General features: G+C 44.8%; 1 protein-coding gene and 1 long non-coding RNA gene across 2 annotated transcripts in view; one reads left to right on the forward strand and one right to left on the reverse strand.

Moving 5' to 3' along the window:
* The window catches only part of RGS7BP (regulator of G protein signaling 7 binding protein), a 98,581-nt gene extending 85,017 nt beyond the window's left edge, over window positions 1–13,564 (reverse strand). Inside the window, exons 1-2 of the mRNA XM_036067046.2 lie at window positions 12,984–13,564; window positions 11,921–12,087 (exon numbers count right to left, since the gene is read on the reverse strand). Of these exons, the coding sequence (XP_035922939.1) occupies window positions 11,921–12,087; window positions 12,984–13,148 (332 nt within the window). The 5' untranslated portion in view covers window positions 13,149–13,564. The remainder of the gene's footprint in view (window positions 1–11,920; window positions 12,088–12,983) is intronic.
* On the forward strand, window positions 12,102–16,818 carry LOC118519521 (uncharacterized). Its single transcript, XR_004909188.2, has 3 exons — window positions 12,102–12,226; window positions 14,224–14,366; window positions 16,164–16,818. It is a non-coding gene; the product is annotated as an uncharacterized LOC118519521 (long non-coding RNA).
* The last annotated feature ends 785 nt before the right edge of the window (window positions 16,819–17,603 follow it).

Genomic DNA, 17,603 nt, shown 5'->3' on the forward strand with positions numbered 1-17,603 from the left:
TGGGGCTCAGAGAGAAGTGCTGAGGCTTCCAGAATGCAGAGCCGAGGTCCATTCACACTCTACTGGCAGCTTCAGAAAGACCATAATTGTGTTTTTTTTCCCCCTTCCTGCTTGTTTTCTCTTCTTACTAGCTGAGTAAACTTTAAAAGCCTTCAAATCAGCTGTGTGCCAGCTGAAGAAGTCCTTGTCCTGAAGTGTGTCCAGGGGAGGGGAGAGGCTTTGAGCGGAAATAGTATTCAGTGGCAGAGAAAGGGAAGGAAAGCAGGTAGGCCAATTTTGGGGCCATTCCAAGAAAGAAAGGAGCTGTCTGAGGAATAGCCTGGCATAGCGTCAAGAATAAAGACTCTGCTACTACAGAGACCAGTGTTCAAACCCCAGCCCCACCAATTAACCAAATATCTCAACTTCAACAAATGAAAATTAGAAAAATATCTATCAGTCTGGGTGCTCTGGAAAGCCTCCAGGTATGCCTCATCTGGATTCAAGCGGCAGTCCTGAAGCCTCACTGGCTCTGGATGGGACCACTAGAGTGGAGGCATGAGGGAAAAGTGCAAAGAATCCCAAAGACCGGGGTTGCCTGGGTGGCGCAGTCAGTTAAGCATCTGACTCTTGGTTTCCGTTCAGGATCGTGGGATTGAACCCCATATCGGGCTCTGCATTCAGCATGGAATCTGCTTGAGACTCTCTCTCTCCCTCTGCCGCTCCCCGCCGTATGCATGCTCACACGCTCTCTCTCTCTCTCTCAAATAAATCTTTTAAAAAATCTGAAAAATGAAAACAAAGAATCCCAAAGACCATAGTCCTCACGTGATCCAACCACTGAGGTAACCCCAGCTCCCACCTACCTACATAGTTGGCTCTGTGATTGGACCCCTGTAGTCTGATCTCTGCTACTTTGAGGTAGATGCATTTCTTAGCCAAAATACCAGACTTGAAAACCTCTCACTGGACTAAGTAGACATACTATTTCAGATGAACTCATGTATTCGTGAAAGGGTCCAGCACATAGCTGGTTCTCAGCACATTGACTGCTATTTCTCCTTTCCCATGGTTCAAGACAGAAATGTCCACTCATGGCAGGAAGCCTGCGGCCACACAAAGAGAAAGGACATTGCCACTTGTTCTTCAAAGTTTGGTCCAAGTGCCACCACCCCCTTTTTGAAGTCTTGTTTCCTGGCTAGTCACTTGAGCAGAGCTGATTGCTGCCTCCTTTATGTCTGTCCTGTATCCTTATTTCTACAGCATCACCCATGACCCCGTTCTGCAGTGAATGTGTCTCTACACAGATGCTAGCCCCCAAGTTCCACAAAAGCAGAGTGGTGTTGCTTTTATCTTTACATTTCCAGAACCTAGCACTGTGCCTGGTCCAGAGTAGGTGTTCAGTATTTCGTGGATAAATGAATGAACAAACAAACCAAGAAGAAAATGGGCAGAAAGGAGCAGGTAGATGTTGAGGGATCACCTCCCACTTCTTTTTCCCCACTGTAGCAGCCCTTTCCCCAGGTCTCACGTCCAAGCTCCCTACCCATCCCCAGTCTTGCTAAAGATCCCATCCTGGGCCTTAGGAAGCATTACTTTGGTTTACAGTTTGGGAGATTTTGTCCTCACTGGACAGTTAGTATGGTGAGGGATATATGTGAGTCAGATCATGAAACTTGTGATCGGGAGATCCACATGACTTGGTCCTGGCCAATGACCTGATCGTGGAAGTTCTGTGTGAGGCTTCTGGGAAGTCCTTCGGAAAGGGATGCATTTATCTTATGTCCTTGCCTTTTACTCCCTGCTGGGAACATAGACACAATTTCTACAGCTGGAGCAGCAGTCTTGGGACCTTGGGACCTCTCACATCTCATACCTCATATCTTTGAATCATGAACCAGTGCTTACTACCCCCTACCCTTGAATTTTTAATGACGTGAGAAAATAAACTCTTCTGTGTTTAAGTCACTGAAATCCTATCTATGTTACTTGCAGCCGAAGACAATTCCAAACTGATAATCTAGTTTTTTTTTTCCTTAGACATGACTAGGTCAGTTTATGTTTGGACTTTTACATTTGCTCTTCCCTCTGGCCGAAGTGCTTTTTTCACAGATCATCACCTGACTGACCCCTTCTTAAGGTCAGATACTAGGTTAGAATGTCACCTTCTGGGGGGCGGGCTGTCTGAAAACCCCATCTGAAAATAACTACCCACAGTCATCCATCATTCTTTAAATCATATCATTCTGTTTTCTTCACTGCATTTATCACTCTCTGAATTGCACTCTCTTTTGCCTGTTAGTTTTCTCTCAGTGCATTCAGGCTTCTATAACAAAACACCATGGACTGACTGGATGGCTTGCAACAACAGAAATGTATTGCTCATCGGTCTGGAAGCTGGGCAGTCCAAGACTGATGCACCACATGGTCATGTTTGGTGAGGACTTTCTTCGTGGTCCATAGCTGGTGCTTTCTTGCTATGCCCTCACATGGTGGAAGGAGTGAGGGATCTTTTTGGAGCCCCTTTTATAAGTGCCCTAATCCTATTTATGAAGGCTTCCCCCTCATGGCGTGAGCTTCACCCGAAGGCCCTACCTACCAATACTATAACTTTGGGTGTTAGGTTTTCAACATAGGAATTGTGCAGGAACATAAACATTCAGACCCATAGCACTTCTTGATCATCCTCACTAAGAATGCAGGAATCTTCTTTATTTTGTTCAGAGCTGCTATATCTCCAGCACCTAGAAAAGCACGTGGCATATGGTGGGTGCTCTATAAATAGTTTCCCAGACAGGGAGGAAACTTCCAGAGTTGCAAAAAGCATATATTTCCCCATAGAATACACTGTCCTATGTTGCATAGGTTTATAATTTAGGAAACAGTGGGTTAAGTGCATTTTAGGACCTAACTGCTGTATCTAACATAATTTAGATGAGTTTCCAGTTCAATTTTTCTTAATGGCCTTACTGTAATCTTGATCATAGGTCGTCTTGCAGCTTATCCTTATATCCAGAAAGCACTGCCTCTCTACTTTTTATTCTTAATAGCTCATCAGATTTTAAGTCCTTGATGAAATTCTTTGATTTATTAAAGGAAGTTTTAAAATTATTCCCGAAAGAGTCTCGCTGAATCTCAAGTAGATATTTTCGAATTGATTTCTGGAGTGCCACTGCTTATATCCCCTGCAGGCCCTATTCCATTTCACCTCCTGGTCTGGAGATTATACTCAACCCCTTTCAAAGGTACCTTGCCTAACTTCCTGCCCTCCCAAGTGGTTCCTGCACCCCTTATCTTTTCCATAGGTCCATTTAAAAGTGGCAGAGACTTGTTAATCTCCTTGGGACTCTTCTCTTTTGGATTTCCGTGTGAGGAGTATGGTGGGCTATGAGGAGACTACACATAAGCCCTTGACATTCAGAAGAGTAAATGATCTCTTTTAATGGCTGAAGGGTTGGGGCACCTGGGTGGCTCAGTCGGTTAAGTGTCTGCCTTCGGCTAAGGTCATGATCCCGAGGTCTTGGGATTGAGCCCCGTGTCAGGCTCCCTGCTCAGCTGGGAGCCTACTCCTCCGCCTCACACTCCCCCTGCTTATGCTTGCTGTCTCTCTCTCTTTGTCAAATAAATAAATAAGATCTTTAAAAAAATAATGACTGAGGGTAGGCTTTTATAGAGAGAACCCACAGATGTAGACTAATAGGATGGGACCATCTTTTATATACTTTTAGAGAATAAGAAGTCGATCAGTTTGAGTAAGTAAAGAGTTTACAAGTCAGATGGTAAGAGGAGAGCCCAGGAATACAGGTTGGGTGCCGTGGCTGAGAGAGTGAGTTGCTGGCCAGTATCCATTCTCTCCCTTTCCTTTCTAGTTAAGGTGTCAGTCACAGAAGAATACGCTTCCCAGTCTCCTCTGTAGTTAGGTGTGACCTCATGATGCAGTTCTGGAAGAAGTTTTGTTTGGGTTTACTTAAAAAGAGCTGACCGAGCTAGGAAGTGTGGCCTTTTCCCCCTTTATCCTTTCCTCTAGTCTGGAATTTGGAATTTGGACTGCTGACAGGACTGCTTTTTTTAAAGTCATGTCTTGTAGAGCAGAGGAAATAATATAGTTACTGCTCTTGAGCTGTGTTTTATGTAGATATCCTTGTAGAAGAGACAGAATTAAACTTTCAAGGGCTGAAAACTTAAAAAATTCCTTTTAAAAGTGATCCTAATGGAAAATCATTATTTATTCAATATCCACTGAGCAGATAGATATTAGGGTGATATTTTATCAAATAACTTGAAACATAATGTAAGTAATCTTAAAATACACCCTGCCCGCTGATCCCCTGTAATAATGAACACCTATGCCTCAGAAATCGCTCTTAGGTATGTCTTTTTTTTTTTTTAAGATTTCATTTATTTATTTGAGAGAGAAAGAGAGAAGAGAGAGCACGCAAGAGAGTACCGGGGGGGGGGGGAGGGGCAGAGGGAGAGGCAGACGGAGAAGCAGACTCCCCGCTGAGCAGGGTGCCCGATGCGGGGCTCTATCCCAGGACCCTGAGATCAGGGCCTGAGCCCAAGGCAGATGCTCAACTGACTGAGCCATCCAGGCGCTCCTTAGGTGTGCTTTTTAAGTCTTCTATTGTTTAAAAACGACATACTGGTTTTACAGTTACAAATCAGAAAGAAATAATGGTCGAGGGTAATAGATAAGTCATAAAATGTGAGCTAATCTAACCGATCAGTTCTTACTGAAGTCTTTGTCAGAATAGGTTTTACAATCCCAAGTAAGGTTAATGAACGAACAAAATGGACATATCCTCACTGACTTGCCACTCAGGGTGCAAGCATAAATGAAACACAGCCTTGCTCTCTTGTACTTCACCATCTCAATAATAAAGTGACAATAAATTTTCCTAAAGTTCATTTTAGTTTAATTTTCTCTCTGACTGGAGCATTTGTTAAGAAGGCTCTTGCAAGGTGAAGGTCATTAGATCTGTTCAAAGCATAAAAAGGCTAACTTCAATAGGCAACTGGAGAGCCCTTGTCTAGATTCCATATCACCCGTCATTTTGTGGCTAATAATAGCACTGTTCTTTAATTTGGTGTGAGCCAGTACTGTGTCAGTTGCTTATGGTTCTTAAGCAACAGTATTAGTACTGCTGAAAGACCACCAGCACCTACCCCAGTTCTAGCCGAGCGGACGAGAGAAAGTGAGCACCGTGTATGCGGACTGTCACGTGCCTCTCCTCTCCCCCTGCCCCCCAGCCAAATATTCTCTCCTACAGCTGGATTTTTGTTCCACCTTTATGTTCCGTGTTTACACACTAGTAGTTAAATTGATTAGAGCCAAGGGCTGACCACAGTGGGGATTCAGTACCTTTGTGATCACATTCATTTCATACAGAAAACAATCTAGTCCTTGGTCACAAACTCCACCCATAATATGAGTTAAATATTTAAGTCTTGCAAATGATAAAGCACTGGGCACTGGGAAGTCTTTGTGTGGAAGTGTTGAGAGAATGTACAAAGGGCTAGGCTGAGCTCTACCTCCATTCCCACTGGGCCCAACAACCCAAAGTGTTCATTCTCCTACAGATGGGCCAAAGGAATTTGCTCTGGGTTGAGTTATGTCTCCTCAGCCCCAAATTCATATGTTGAAGTCCTAACTCTTATTACCTCAGAATGAGATCTTATTTGGAAATACACTGTTGCAGATGTAATTAGTTCCATTAGTATGAGGCCGTACTGGAATAGGTTAGGCCCCCTAATCCAATATAACTGGTTTCCTTATAAAAAGACAAAATTTGGACCCACACACATACACAGGGAGAAGGATGTAAGACAGAGATGCTTCAGCAAGTCAAGGAACAACAGGATTGTCAGCAAACCCACCAGAAGCTAGAAGAGAGGAGCAGATTCTTCCTCCCAACCCTCAGAAGGAACCAACCCTCCCTACACCCGGATCTTGGATGTGTAGCCTCCTACAGTGAAACAAGAACTTTGTGATGTTTAAGCCACCCACTGTGTGGTACTTTATGACTGCAGCCCTTAGCACACTAATATAGAATTGTTCTCCTGTCCTTCCCTTTGATGGCTAGCATATATCTCTCCCCTTTCATTATTTGACCAGTGAGAGTTAACATTTTTAAAGCAAAAACACCTGTAATAGAAAGGGAACACACAGGACAGAGTGGGTGGCTTGGCAGGCTTGCCAACCAGGCCTCTTGTACTAAAGCGTTACCGAGTGAGCTGCGAATCTGAGTTCTCCCTCTCCCTGCTCTCCTGACTTCCTAGCAAACAGAATAAGGAACAAATAAGAACCGGCTAAAAGTGGAGCTGGGAAAAATGGGGCAGAAAAGTCAAATAGGAGTCAAACAAACCTAAAACAGACCAAAAAAAAAAAAAAAAAAAAAGGAAAAACCAGGAGGAGAGAGATGGAAGCAGAAAAGAAGAGTAAACTAGGCATGACTGGTCAGGAAACTAATTGCTGGAGGGAAAAATCTGAAATCTCTGGGTATGAATCTCTATGATATTCATTATATTATTCCCAGAATCCATTAGGAAATTAAGGTTCTTCTTGTGATCATAGTGTGTTCACATCTCAACAAATATATCTCTGGAATTCAATCATCAAACTTCATGCATGATGCTTATTTTATTTTTTATGGTTTAGTTCTGTAGCCAAAGTCTGTATGATTCCCCCTGAATTAACCTGGAACACTGGAATGATGAGGCCAGAAGACTCGGGTCATTCAGTTCAGCCCTTTCGTTGAGGTGTACAGAGAATTTAACAGACTTTTTGTCCAATGTCACACAGCCTGTGGCAGAGCTAGGCCAAAAGATTTTATAAGTATGACGTAATTTATTAGGAATAGAGTTTGATTTATACAAAGAAAATCTTCCTAATCTACTTTTGAACCCTCGCATATCCATATTGCTTTTAAGGTATTAATGAAGAAGCCTTAGGGCACCTGGGTGGCTCAGTCAGTTGGGCATCCGACTCTTGGTTTTGGCTCAGGTCATGATCTCACGGTTGTGAGATCGAGCCCCACGTTGGACTCTGCATTGGGCGTGAAGCCTGCTTGAGATTCTCTTTCCATCTGCCCCTTCCCCTTACTCAGGCTCTCTCTCTCTCAAAAAAAAAAAAAAAAAAAAAAGCCTTTTAATAACCATCTGGGAAGCCTCAACCTAGAAAATTCCTCCAAACATAATATAAGGAACTAAGATAAACATTTATTTCAACCAAGGTATTTATTTGAAAAATATTGGATGGATAAATTTATTTTTCATATAGGTGTATCATGATATCCTGAATTTTGCATGTCTTATGAATGCGAACACTAATCTGAATTTCGTAATAGCGTAACCGTGTGCTAGTCCGTCTTCTGAGTGCTTAACATATGTTCACTTAGTCCTTATAATGCCGTATGGTTCAGTGTCATTAGCTATTAACCCCATTTGCTGATGAGAAAACCGAGGCAGGGAGGGACGGTATCTACCTTCACCCAAGGTTACACTATTTGTAAAAAAGGCAGGGCTGAGATTTGAACACAGGCAAAGTCTGTGAAGCAGCATGCATCTCAATACACACGGATTCCCAGCAAGGGGTAAAGCCAGGATTTTATCCCAGTCGAATCTGATTTAGAGTCAGAGCTCTTTCCCATCGCTCGGTCCTGCCTCTCACATCTTCGTACTTGAACCTCCCGTTCGCTCTGTCAGCAGCCGCCGCCAGAAGGCAGAGGTGTGAAGGAGCTGTGGGGCGGCACAAGCACCCCAGCAGCTGTGGAGGAAGCGGGATCCCAGCGCCCAGCCCGCCAGCCACAGCATCGTCTCCGGCGTCTGCTGGAGGATACTGTCTCCTCTGGGTCGGTCCTAGCCGGCGCGCTGTGCTCTCTTCCCTTGGTTCTCAGGACATGGTGTGTTTGGTGGAACTGGCGCCAGACCACGGAGTGATCGGCATGGGTTCCGGGCTTAGAGCGGCCTTGGACTGACAGAGTATCCTCCAGAGGTGGGGAGTCATGTACTTGGCCCCACAGATCCGCTCAACTACCCCGTGGGGACCATGACAACGAGTTGACAGAGGAGGGAATTGAGATTCAGACAGTGAAGTAGTTCCATCAAGGTCACAGAAGATGGTTCTCCACCCAGGTCTGCCTAAATGCTAAGTCTTCACATATACTTGCCCAAGTTACCTCTAAAGTCGCTTGAAATCATCTAAATCTCCTCAAATACAAAACAAGGACATTGTGCTGTATCAGTATACTCTGTGCCCTGAAGCCCTAGGGGTTCTTCACAGGTGTCTCAGAAGTCATTTTGGGAAGGAAGTCCAAGGTCACCGGCCCGGGTAGCCACCTGCCCCTGATGTGTGTGCGTGCGTGCGTGCGCACACACACACACACACATACCATGCAGGGCACAGCAATGCTACTTTCAACCTGCCTTCTAAATCTGACTTTCCACATTAAGATGGAAGGAAGATTCTGCTGCTAAAACAAGTTTGGGGACCATTCTAGCAAGTGATCCCTGAGGCCTCTTTTAGCTTTAATACCAACGGGAGGATCAGCACCGTAAAGGGACAGCAACTGGTGACTCAAACCAGGCAGGAGAGCCTGGGGATTCACCTGGCTGACTCTGTCCAGAAGACATCTGTTGCCTTTGAAAGAAAAGGATGTACTGCAACCTTCGCTGGTCTAGACACAGTTTGAGAAGGTGTCGTGATGACGTCTGTGATGATGGCCTTCTTACCCAGGGCCAGCTAGTGAGAAACACAGTCTGTGGTCACCATTCCTTGAGGGAGTCATTTAGGGATGAAGGGGGTCTAAGCATCTGTGGCTTAATCCCAACTCATTGGCTTTTCTCCTCTTTTTTGTTTATCTTGCTTCATCCTTTTTTTACCCTGTCTACCTTCAACCTAGTCTCCCTTCTCTGGCCCCAAAGCCAGGTGATAAACAGGAAAGGAGTGGTCTGTGCTGGTTAAGAAATAAGTCATTTCATTTACTCCTTCAGGTCTTGCTTTTGCCCCACCTATGTTCCTACTCAGAGCAAAGCATTGGAGTTTAGGTGATAGCATCGGGCTGCATCTTGATGAATGCATGGAGAACCAAGTTTTCTGTTTCCCCATCCCTATAGTTCCTACCCCTTTCACTAAAAGCTGTGTATGTAGGAAAGAATAAGGCCAGGTGTTATCATTCATGGTGATAGTGATCATACCTTTTTACAAGACACTTATTGAGCTATATTTTACATATCATAAACTTCACTCATTTTGAATGTGCAATTCAGTGATTTTTAGTAGCTATATAGTTGTACAATCTTCACCACAGTTCAATTTTGGAACACTTCCATCACCCCAAAAAGTTACCTCAAGCTCATTTGCAGGGACTCCCTGTTCCCACTCCCAGATCTAGGCAACCACTAATCTACTTTCTGATGTGAATAGAGGTGCTTTTTCTGAGGATTTCATGTAAAAGGAATCATATAATATGTGGCATTTGGTGACTGGTGTCTTTGATTTAGCATACTCTTCTTGTGATTCATCCATATGTTAGCATGTTTTCGTATTTCATTCCTTTTTACATAATACTTCTTTAAATGGCAGAATTATGTAGAGAAAAGATCATGGATTTCAGAAGTATGCAACGTGGGACCAAATCACAGTCATTCCACTTCTTAGTTGTGTAACTTTGGGCAAGTTCCTTAACCTTTTTGAGACTCATTTGTAAAAATAAGGATAATAATCATCTTTCCCTCAGAGGACTATTCTGTGAATTAACTGGATTGTGCTGGCAAGTGATGGGTGCTCAAGAAATCCAGTTTTTGTCTCTACATTCCCCAGGAGCCTTTGCTTTTCTTAACCCTGCTTCAGATTTTAAGGTGAATTCTACAGTCTCCCTACCAGCTTTCACATCAAACTTGACATGAGAGCCAACATAACTAGCAGTGTCAGGAACGGAATTCCACCAAGGAAAATCATCACATCCTTCATTAATGAAACCCAGATGGTAAGAAGCTAAAGGGATTTCCTTCAGTTATAATGCTGTCATTTTTTTAGAAAGAAGGTTAAATTGTATTCATTATTTTAAGGAGGAAATGTTTCAGGTTCTATCCTAGAACATTGTATAGAGTTGGCCTTACCTTTGCAAGGCTCTAAGAACAACATATTTTCCCACTAAGTCTTACAAAACTGCTCCCAATAAAATCAACTCTCAGGTAACATAAAAGTAAGTAGCAAGGGGCTGCCAACCCCTGAGTATATAAAATCCATCTCAAATCCTCAAAACTCAACTTTGAGCCAGTAGTTTCAGACTCCTTTCCTGAAACTTTGGAAGGACCTGAATTTCATGTGTGTAGCAGCACAGACTAAATTAAACTCCTTGTTTCTTTCTCCAGTCTATCTTCTGTGATTAGAACATGTCATCAATTTGAGTTTCACCTTCGAGGAGTCCTGAATATAACCCCATCGTACAGTCTTGGACACAAGTTGACAAAGATGCTATTCTTTTGCTCTGGGCATAACATTTCCTGTTGTAAATCTGTTTCCCCTTCTGAATCATTGTTTCTCTCCAGTTTTTATTCCACCACTGTTCTCCTTTGTGTTTCTAGTTGTTTTACCTCCCTTCTTGTCTGGGGTTTGTCACAGCTGCATTTCTTCCCCAAATTCCTTAAACACTGAATCCCTTTCCACCTTCTAGATGAAATCCCAGATTCACATCCTGTTAAGCACAGTGTAACAGTTAAAACAGAAAAGGATGAGGCTTCTAAATATTTCTACCAAATGAAATGGGTTTGTAATATACTTTATGTCTCATTTCAAGGACATTAGATAGTGCATCTTTTCTCATGTTATAAAATGCCACTTGTTAAATGCAGTTACTGAGAAAGGCAACATAGGGCTTTCTAATCTATATATACCAATAGTCACTGTACATATTACCGGCATCATACATATTACTGGCTTTATACATATTATTGGCATTAAAGATGGCAAAGAGTGATTCAAGTGAATAAATTAGATATAATTCCTACACATGGTCAATCTGCAATATTATCAGGTTAGTCTAATAGACTTGAGCTTCGATTATGATACAGACATACACAGATAAACAGATAAAGGCTTTATCCAGACGGAATCAAACACTTAATGTATTTCTATAAGGATTCCTGTGTTTCCTTGCTCTATGTTCTTATTTGAGTATAGTAACTTGACAAAATCCATGACTAACTTCTTTCCTGATATGGAGATCAGGAAGTAGATGAGGTCTCAGAAGTGAAGTTTTGCTCACTGTATTAGCACCTAAAATAGGACTGGGGATCCATAAGGGTGATAAAAAGAACTAAAAATAATGGGGAGGGGCACATGAACAGCCTAGATTTAGATGGATTTGTGAATCTCCACAGTCTTCACCAAAATTTTCGTCTGTTAAAACTTTCCTTTCATACACTACACTGAGGAGAGTAATTTATATCCAAGACTTTATTTTAGGGATTTTATTTTAAATGGTATCACCGGAATTTATCTCATGGTATAAATAGTTTAGTAAATCTAGGATTTAGCAAAGATTTTCTCTCTACTGAACTGGCCTTTCGTGCAGTAGATGTTTAGCAGCTGATGACAAATAATCTCGAGGGGTGATGACTTAACTTCATTTTGACGGCCAAACATTCTGCAAAAAAATTCTGAAGCCCCGAGTCCCGATATGTGGACAGCATAGTGCAAGTTAATTTTTTTTTTTAAATCACTTAATGACCCAAGTCTTGAATATATGTATATTCAAGAATCACACAACCTTCAGATTGTAATTTGGCACCTAGTTTGTCTATAGCTCTCAAAAGAATCCTGATCTCAGGTGACCCCGTATTTGCAGAGATCACTTCTGAGGTCTTGAACACCATAAATAACTGTGAGCATCCATGCATCATGTATATGAATGACCAAATAATGCCAAGAATCTCCTACCCCGAGATGGCAGCAAGTTTTTGGTGTGCCTGACGAGCCATTTCACAGCCTTTGGTTCTTGTCTTGTGCATTTCCTCCCGGAGTGAGGGGCAACTGACGGAGACGTCCCCGATAGAAATGACCAGCTCTCGGTACAGGGCCACTTGCGTGTTGAACTCTTGGACAAGCTGAAAAGAATTGAATTGCCTTCACCAACGTTTCCTATTTGGGTGTATACAAACATGGGTTTTCAGTGACCCCTCAGCCAACTCCACAAGTTCCAGCTAAGGTGCCTACAGACTGCTTAAAGATCAAGGCACAAAGATGGTAAGTTTCTCCTTGTCCAAGGCAAGTGTTTATTTTCATCGGGAAGTCCGGTGGTGGAAGCTCTATTTCCAGACCTACTCCCTCCCCCTCTACCATCCCCCCTCCTCCCTTAGACTCAGTTTCTGAAGAGCAAGAGCATATGCCACTCCCAGGTCACTAGAGCTTGCTGTTGGGAACTCTCACATATAATGCTCCCCTGTACTACAGCTAAGATAAGGATTTTAAGTTGCGTGGGGATAAAGGCCAAAGATAGGTTGCGAGAGGGAAACCGTTCACCTCCTGCCAGGCCACTGAACCGGAGACTGGCTCAGGAGCCTGACGGGAAGACCGGCCACAGCCTCTGCGCTGGAACCTTCGTCCCCTCTGCAGCGCCCCGTGTGCTCTGTTTGGGTTTATTTGCTGCTGTCTCCCCACAAAGCAGCACCCCCACCTTCCCATCCCCTCCCTCCCTGGTGAGCAAGCCACTTCACCGTGTCTTTTGCATCCACCGTTCTCTGAGGGGGTAGAGGCATGACTTACAGCCGCTGACCCTAAGACCCTTGCCGTGGCACTTCTTTGCGGGGACATTACGACCCGGGTGTCACCCCGAATCTGGGGACTGCAGATTTAAAAATAGTGCATGTGCACGTGATCGGCATGGAGGAGCTGAGGGTGGGGGAGTGGCTGGCAGTCAAGCAAACGACTAACATACAAGATGCCCCCACCTCCTCTCCAAAAAGGAAAAAAAAAAAAAAAAAAAGGCGCAGTTTTCACCTACCATCTTGCAGTCGTCCAGGGCTCGTTGGGTTTTGTGGGCGCTCTCGGAGTTGCTGCCCCTGCGCTCCCAATCCCCGCTCTGCAGCGGGGGCTTGCTGATCTGGAAGATCGAGGAGCGGGTGGACCGGCTGGGGCGCTTTTTGCGCCCATTCGGTGCAGAACTCATGCATACACATCCACCAAGCCGAAGCCGCTGGTGCAGTGCGCCCCGGCGCGGGCGGCCCGGTCGTTGCCCTGCGCGCCGCCAAGCAGCCGGAGCCGGGAATCGAGGCGCGGCGCTCACAGGGTTGGGGCTGGCTGCGCGGGTGGGTAACCTTCAGCTTGAAGGAGAGCCGGGGAAGCGCTGGCTGTGCGCTGCAGCATCGCTTCCACTGAGCAGCGAGGAAGGGGCTCGGTCAAGTTCTGCTCAGCAGCATTGCCGGCCCTGTCCCGGGAGCTGGGCGCTGGCGCGGGCTCGCACTACCTTCCCCTCGGCATGGATTGCAGCGCTGGGCGAGAAGGAACGCGCCGCCAGGCGGTTCTGAGTTTCCATTCAGATGGGGGAGCAGCTTTCAAAGCCTGCGCTGTAAGGTGGGAGTTGGGGGGGGCGGGTATGAGTCTAGCTCTCGCCTCAGTGTCTTCCCGCAGCGGCGCTCCGTCGTCTTTCCCCTCCCTCCCCCGTCGCCAGGCCTGGAAGGCTGGCAGTCCCCGAAGCAGGCAATCGGCTCTAATAGGCTGCCTTGATCCCCCGTCTCTACGGGCTCATCTGTTTGAGGATCCCAAATGAATCCGTGGCGGGACTGGCAGACGCAGGCAATCGGTCCGCCTGACGTGGTGCGCTGCCCCGCACATTGATAGGACGGGAATACTAATGTGATCCGTACAGAGAACCCCCCTTCTCCCTCCACAGTTTATGCACTTACCCAATCAAATCCCCGGGAACGTCAGTTGCAATATTACTTCATCTGCGCTATTCTTAGAAACGAAAAGTGTCATCAGAGTGGAGCACATTGCCACATGCTGGGACCTAAACATGGATTTCAAATCAACCTGTGTGCGTTGAAGGCCCTCACCATCTGAGACTATCTGGGGGCCACAGATAATCAAAGCCCAAACCTAGGAGCAAGCGAGGTTTTTGATTCAAAAGGAAAATGTCTTGATGACCTAAAAGGAAAGCTTTGTTTCCCTGAGTGTGTTGTTGCTGTAGTTGTGTTTTTGTTTTGTTTTGTTTTGTTTTGTTTTTGTCTTTGTTGGGCATACAGGGAGCGGGACTAGCAGGCGGTAGGGCAGAACGGGGAAGAGAGCCGGGGAAGCGCTGTCGAATTGGTCCTCCTTCCGTTTTCACCAGTAAAGTTCCCGGTCTCCTGTTCCGGAGTGTGACTTTTTCCTGTGAGAGACGCCACAAGTAAGAGCCACCAGGCCTCCCTTCCTTGGACATTCAGAACGACCAGTTCTCCTTTATGGAACATCAGTGAGCCAGAGGCTGGTGGAGCTGGCCCAGGGAAGTGGAGGGGAAGCCTGCATAAAGGGGGGTGGGGGTGGGAGTGAGTTGCTGGGCCATTTAAGTCCACTTTCACCACTGACATCCTAAGATTCTTGTGGGAAGAAAAGAGGTGGAGTTGGCATTCTGGTCTAATGTTTGTTCTCATGAATGATTTATTTGGAGGGGACAGATAAAGAGGTCTACCACAGGGGAACTAATTATGTGTCCAAAAGCCTCATGAAGAGCAAATCAGACATTTCTGGTCACTCTCTTAAGGGGACATGGAGAGTACACACAGAGGGATAGTCAGAAATAGGAAGACTAACACCTTAAGGAGGGTGTCTCTAGGATTTTCTTTTTCTTTCTTTTTTTTTAACAAGACAGGTAAATGTAATGGAGTCGGATAAGAAAGATGCTTGGTCTTTGTGCCCAGTTCCTGTCACAGAGCTCCTAAAACCCTTGGACTTTCCTGAGTGATAAGGGTGATGAGTCTTTTGTCACCAGGAAGACTAAGAATTGGTTAGAGGTTTGGAACTCTCAGTCCCACCTCCAACTTCCCTGAAGAGAAGGGCTAGAGATTGATGAATCATGAATAGCCGGTAACTTTATCAATCATATCTACATCATGAAACCTCCATAAAAACCACTACATAGTGGGATTCGGGGAGCTTACGGGTTGTTGAAGGTGTGGAGGGGCTGGGAAGGTGGCAAGCTTCGCATCCCCCCTCCCATACCTTGCCCTCTTCCTTCATCACATTCTTTATAGTAAACTGGTAACCAAAGCCCTTTCCCAAGTTCTTTGAGTCACCCCAACAAAGATGCAACAAATGCAATCTGAGGGGGGTTTGTGGGAACGCCTGAATGGGTGTCAGATGCAATCCGGGGACTTGATACTTGTGATTGGTCTCTGAAGTGTGGGCATTCTTGTGGGACAGAGCCCTTAAACCATGGAGTCTGATGCTAACTCCAGGCAGTTAGTGGCAGGATGGAGAGGAATTGTAGAACACCCAGTTGGTGCTGGAGAGTTGAAGAACTAGTGGTGAAAGAGACACCATCTGTTGGGGGAACAACAAACCCTAACAGGTGGACATCTGAATGGATATTCAGTTGTATTTGCCTAGTATTTGACAAAAGATTGAGAATCAGTTTTCCCCAAGAGTGGGAAGGAGGTGGCATTAGCCCCCAGGTTGACCTCCCTCCAGATGCTCGGATGACTTGGAGACCAGGGTGGGGAGCTATTCTGTTAGCAGAGTCTCCCCAAATATTGGGAGATAAAAGAAGTTCACTCTTAACCAGCTCTCTGACTATTCCTCTTTCCTCAGTCTCAATTTTCCCTCTGTTTCCTATGTGTAGGGAGAAGTTGAGGAACACATCAGGTGATTCAGTGAGATTTGCTAGCATTTGGTGAGTGGTAGAGGGATGCTGACGAAGAAGATACAGGCAGGCTAAGGGGCCTTAAGAAGAATGGATAATACTCATTTATAAACTGTTTAAGTCCCAGTGATACAAACTCCTTTCGTAACAAGTAACTAATCCTCCCCACCTCTGCAAGAGTTAAAGTCTGCTTTAACCCAAGGTTGGTAGTGCTTTGGAGAATTAAAGGAAAGGAGACCTCGTTTTACATGTGTGTGGTCAGAGGATAAAGAAAACAGGACACTGGCAGTCAGTCTTCTGGGAATCTTTTGCTGCCAGTCTGTTATCTCATCCCTTTCCCTGCAGGGCAACAGTGGCTGCCACCAGATTTGAGCGTCTCAAACTCCTCAGTAGTAGGCTTCTACTCCAACTACAACCATCTGGTTTCGACTCCCCCCTTCTTCTGCCTAGAGACAATTTCAACAAATTAAAAGAAAAAAGGCAACATAATCGTGCTGCCCGGTTTCTAGCCATAATTCTTGGAGGAGGTGGGGGGAGGGGAAAAATGGGTTCAAACTCAATGCCACATCTGAAGGACTACAGGTTTGGAAACCTGCTGGGGGATTAAGCGGAAATTGTAGGTGCCCGTTGGCTTCCCCGATACACAGCCCAAGCCATTTTCCTGAGAGGGGAGAAAAGTAACATCAGTGCCAGAGCCGTCTCTCCCAGGGACAAATGCTGCCATCAGAATAGCAGCAAGCAGGCTTAGTTTCCTCACCTTCCCCCACACTCAGAACAGCATGAATTTACATTCCTGGGGCTGTCTGACTGCCAAATAGAAGGGTAAAGTGCAGTTGGAAATCCCAAAAACAAAGGCACATTTTCTGGTTGTCCAGACCCATTTTGGCACAGCCCTAATAGTGGGTCCTCTGTAGGTGTATTTGCTTTGACCCCATCTCCTATCCTAGATTCACTCCAGTATAAGATCCGCCTTACACTTCACATTCTCTATTTCATAATTTCAGAGAACTCATTTTGATTTGCAATTTTTAAAAATAAATGTTAGTTTGGAGTGAATATGAGTGTCTGTTAAGTTTCTTCAAGTTGGTGCTATAAGAAACCACAGCGAGACCCAGAGACTCACCTTTCAAATGGGGCTGACTTCTCATGAACGGAGGTACTGGGAGGCAGGTTTCATCTGGGAGTGAAGTTCAGGGTGGGGCAAAAATGAAAAAGGACCTTATTTGTGTTGGTCTATGACACAGGCGAGGAAATATTCATGAAGATGCTGAGCTCTGAGAAGTTGGGGAGATTTGAAGGGAATGATCAGGTTATTTCCTGTTAGTGTCAAAAGAGATTGAGTTATTGAGAAGAATTTAGTGAGTAAACTACCTACTAAATGCTTTATTTACACCAAAAGTGGAAGGAAGTACAATATACTGGGAATACATACTAGTTTCAAAAATATGTTTGAGTATTTTCACTAGTTGCACTTCCATGTTCTGTTGGTTCTAAAGCTTATATAATTTGGAGGCCCCCTTTTAAAGAAAAAGAATCCTGCCACGTTGTTTTGTATGTGAAATAAAACATATTTTGCACTGGTTGCTGTACCATCGTGCAGATGAGAAATCTGTATGTGGGATCTGTGCTTTGGTCAGAGTGCGAATAAAACTCACTTCTAAGAAAAAAAATTAAAAGAATTGAAAAATGTAAATACAAAACTAGATACATGGTTTTGGAAAAGCCTGCACGGGTGAGGTTTGCTGAAGCGAGTGTTCATTACCTTTGTGGTAAATGGACACATTT

The sequence above is a fragment of the Halichoerus grypus genome, chromosome 2 (assembly GCF_964656455.1).
Source record: "Halichoerus grypus chromosome 2, mHalGry1.hap1.1, whole genome shotgun sequence".
In the NCBI taxonomy this organism is placed as follows: Eukaryota; Metazoa; Chordata; class Mammalia; order Carnivora; family Phocidae; genus Halichoerus; species Halichoerus grypus.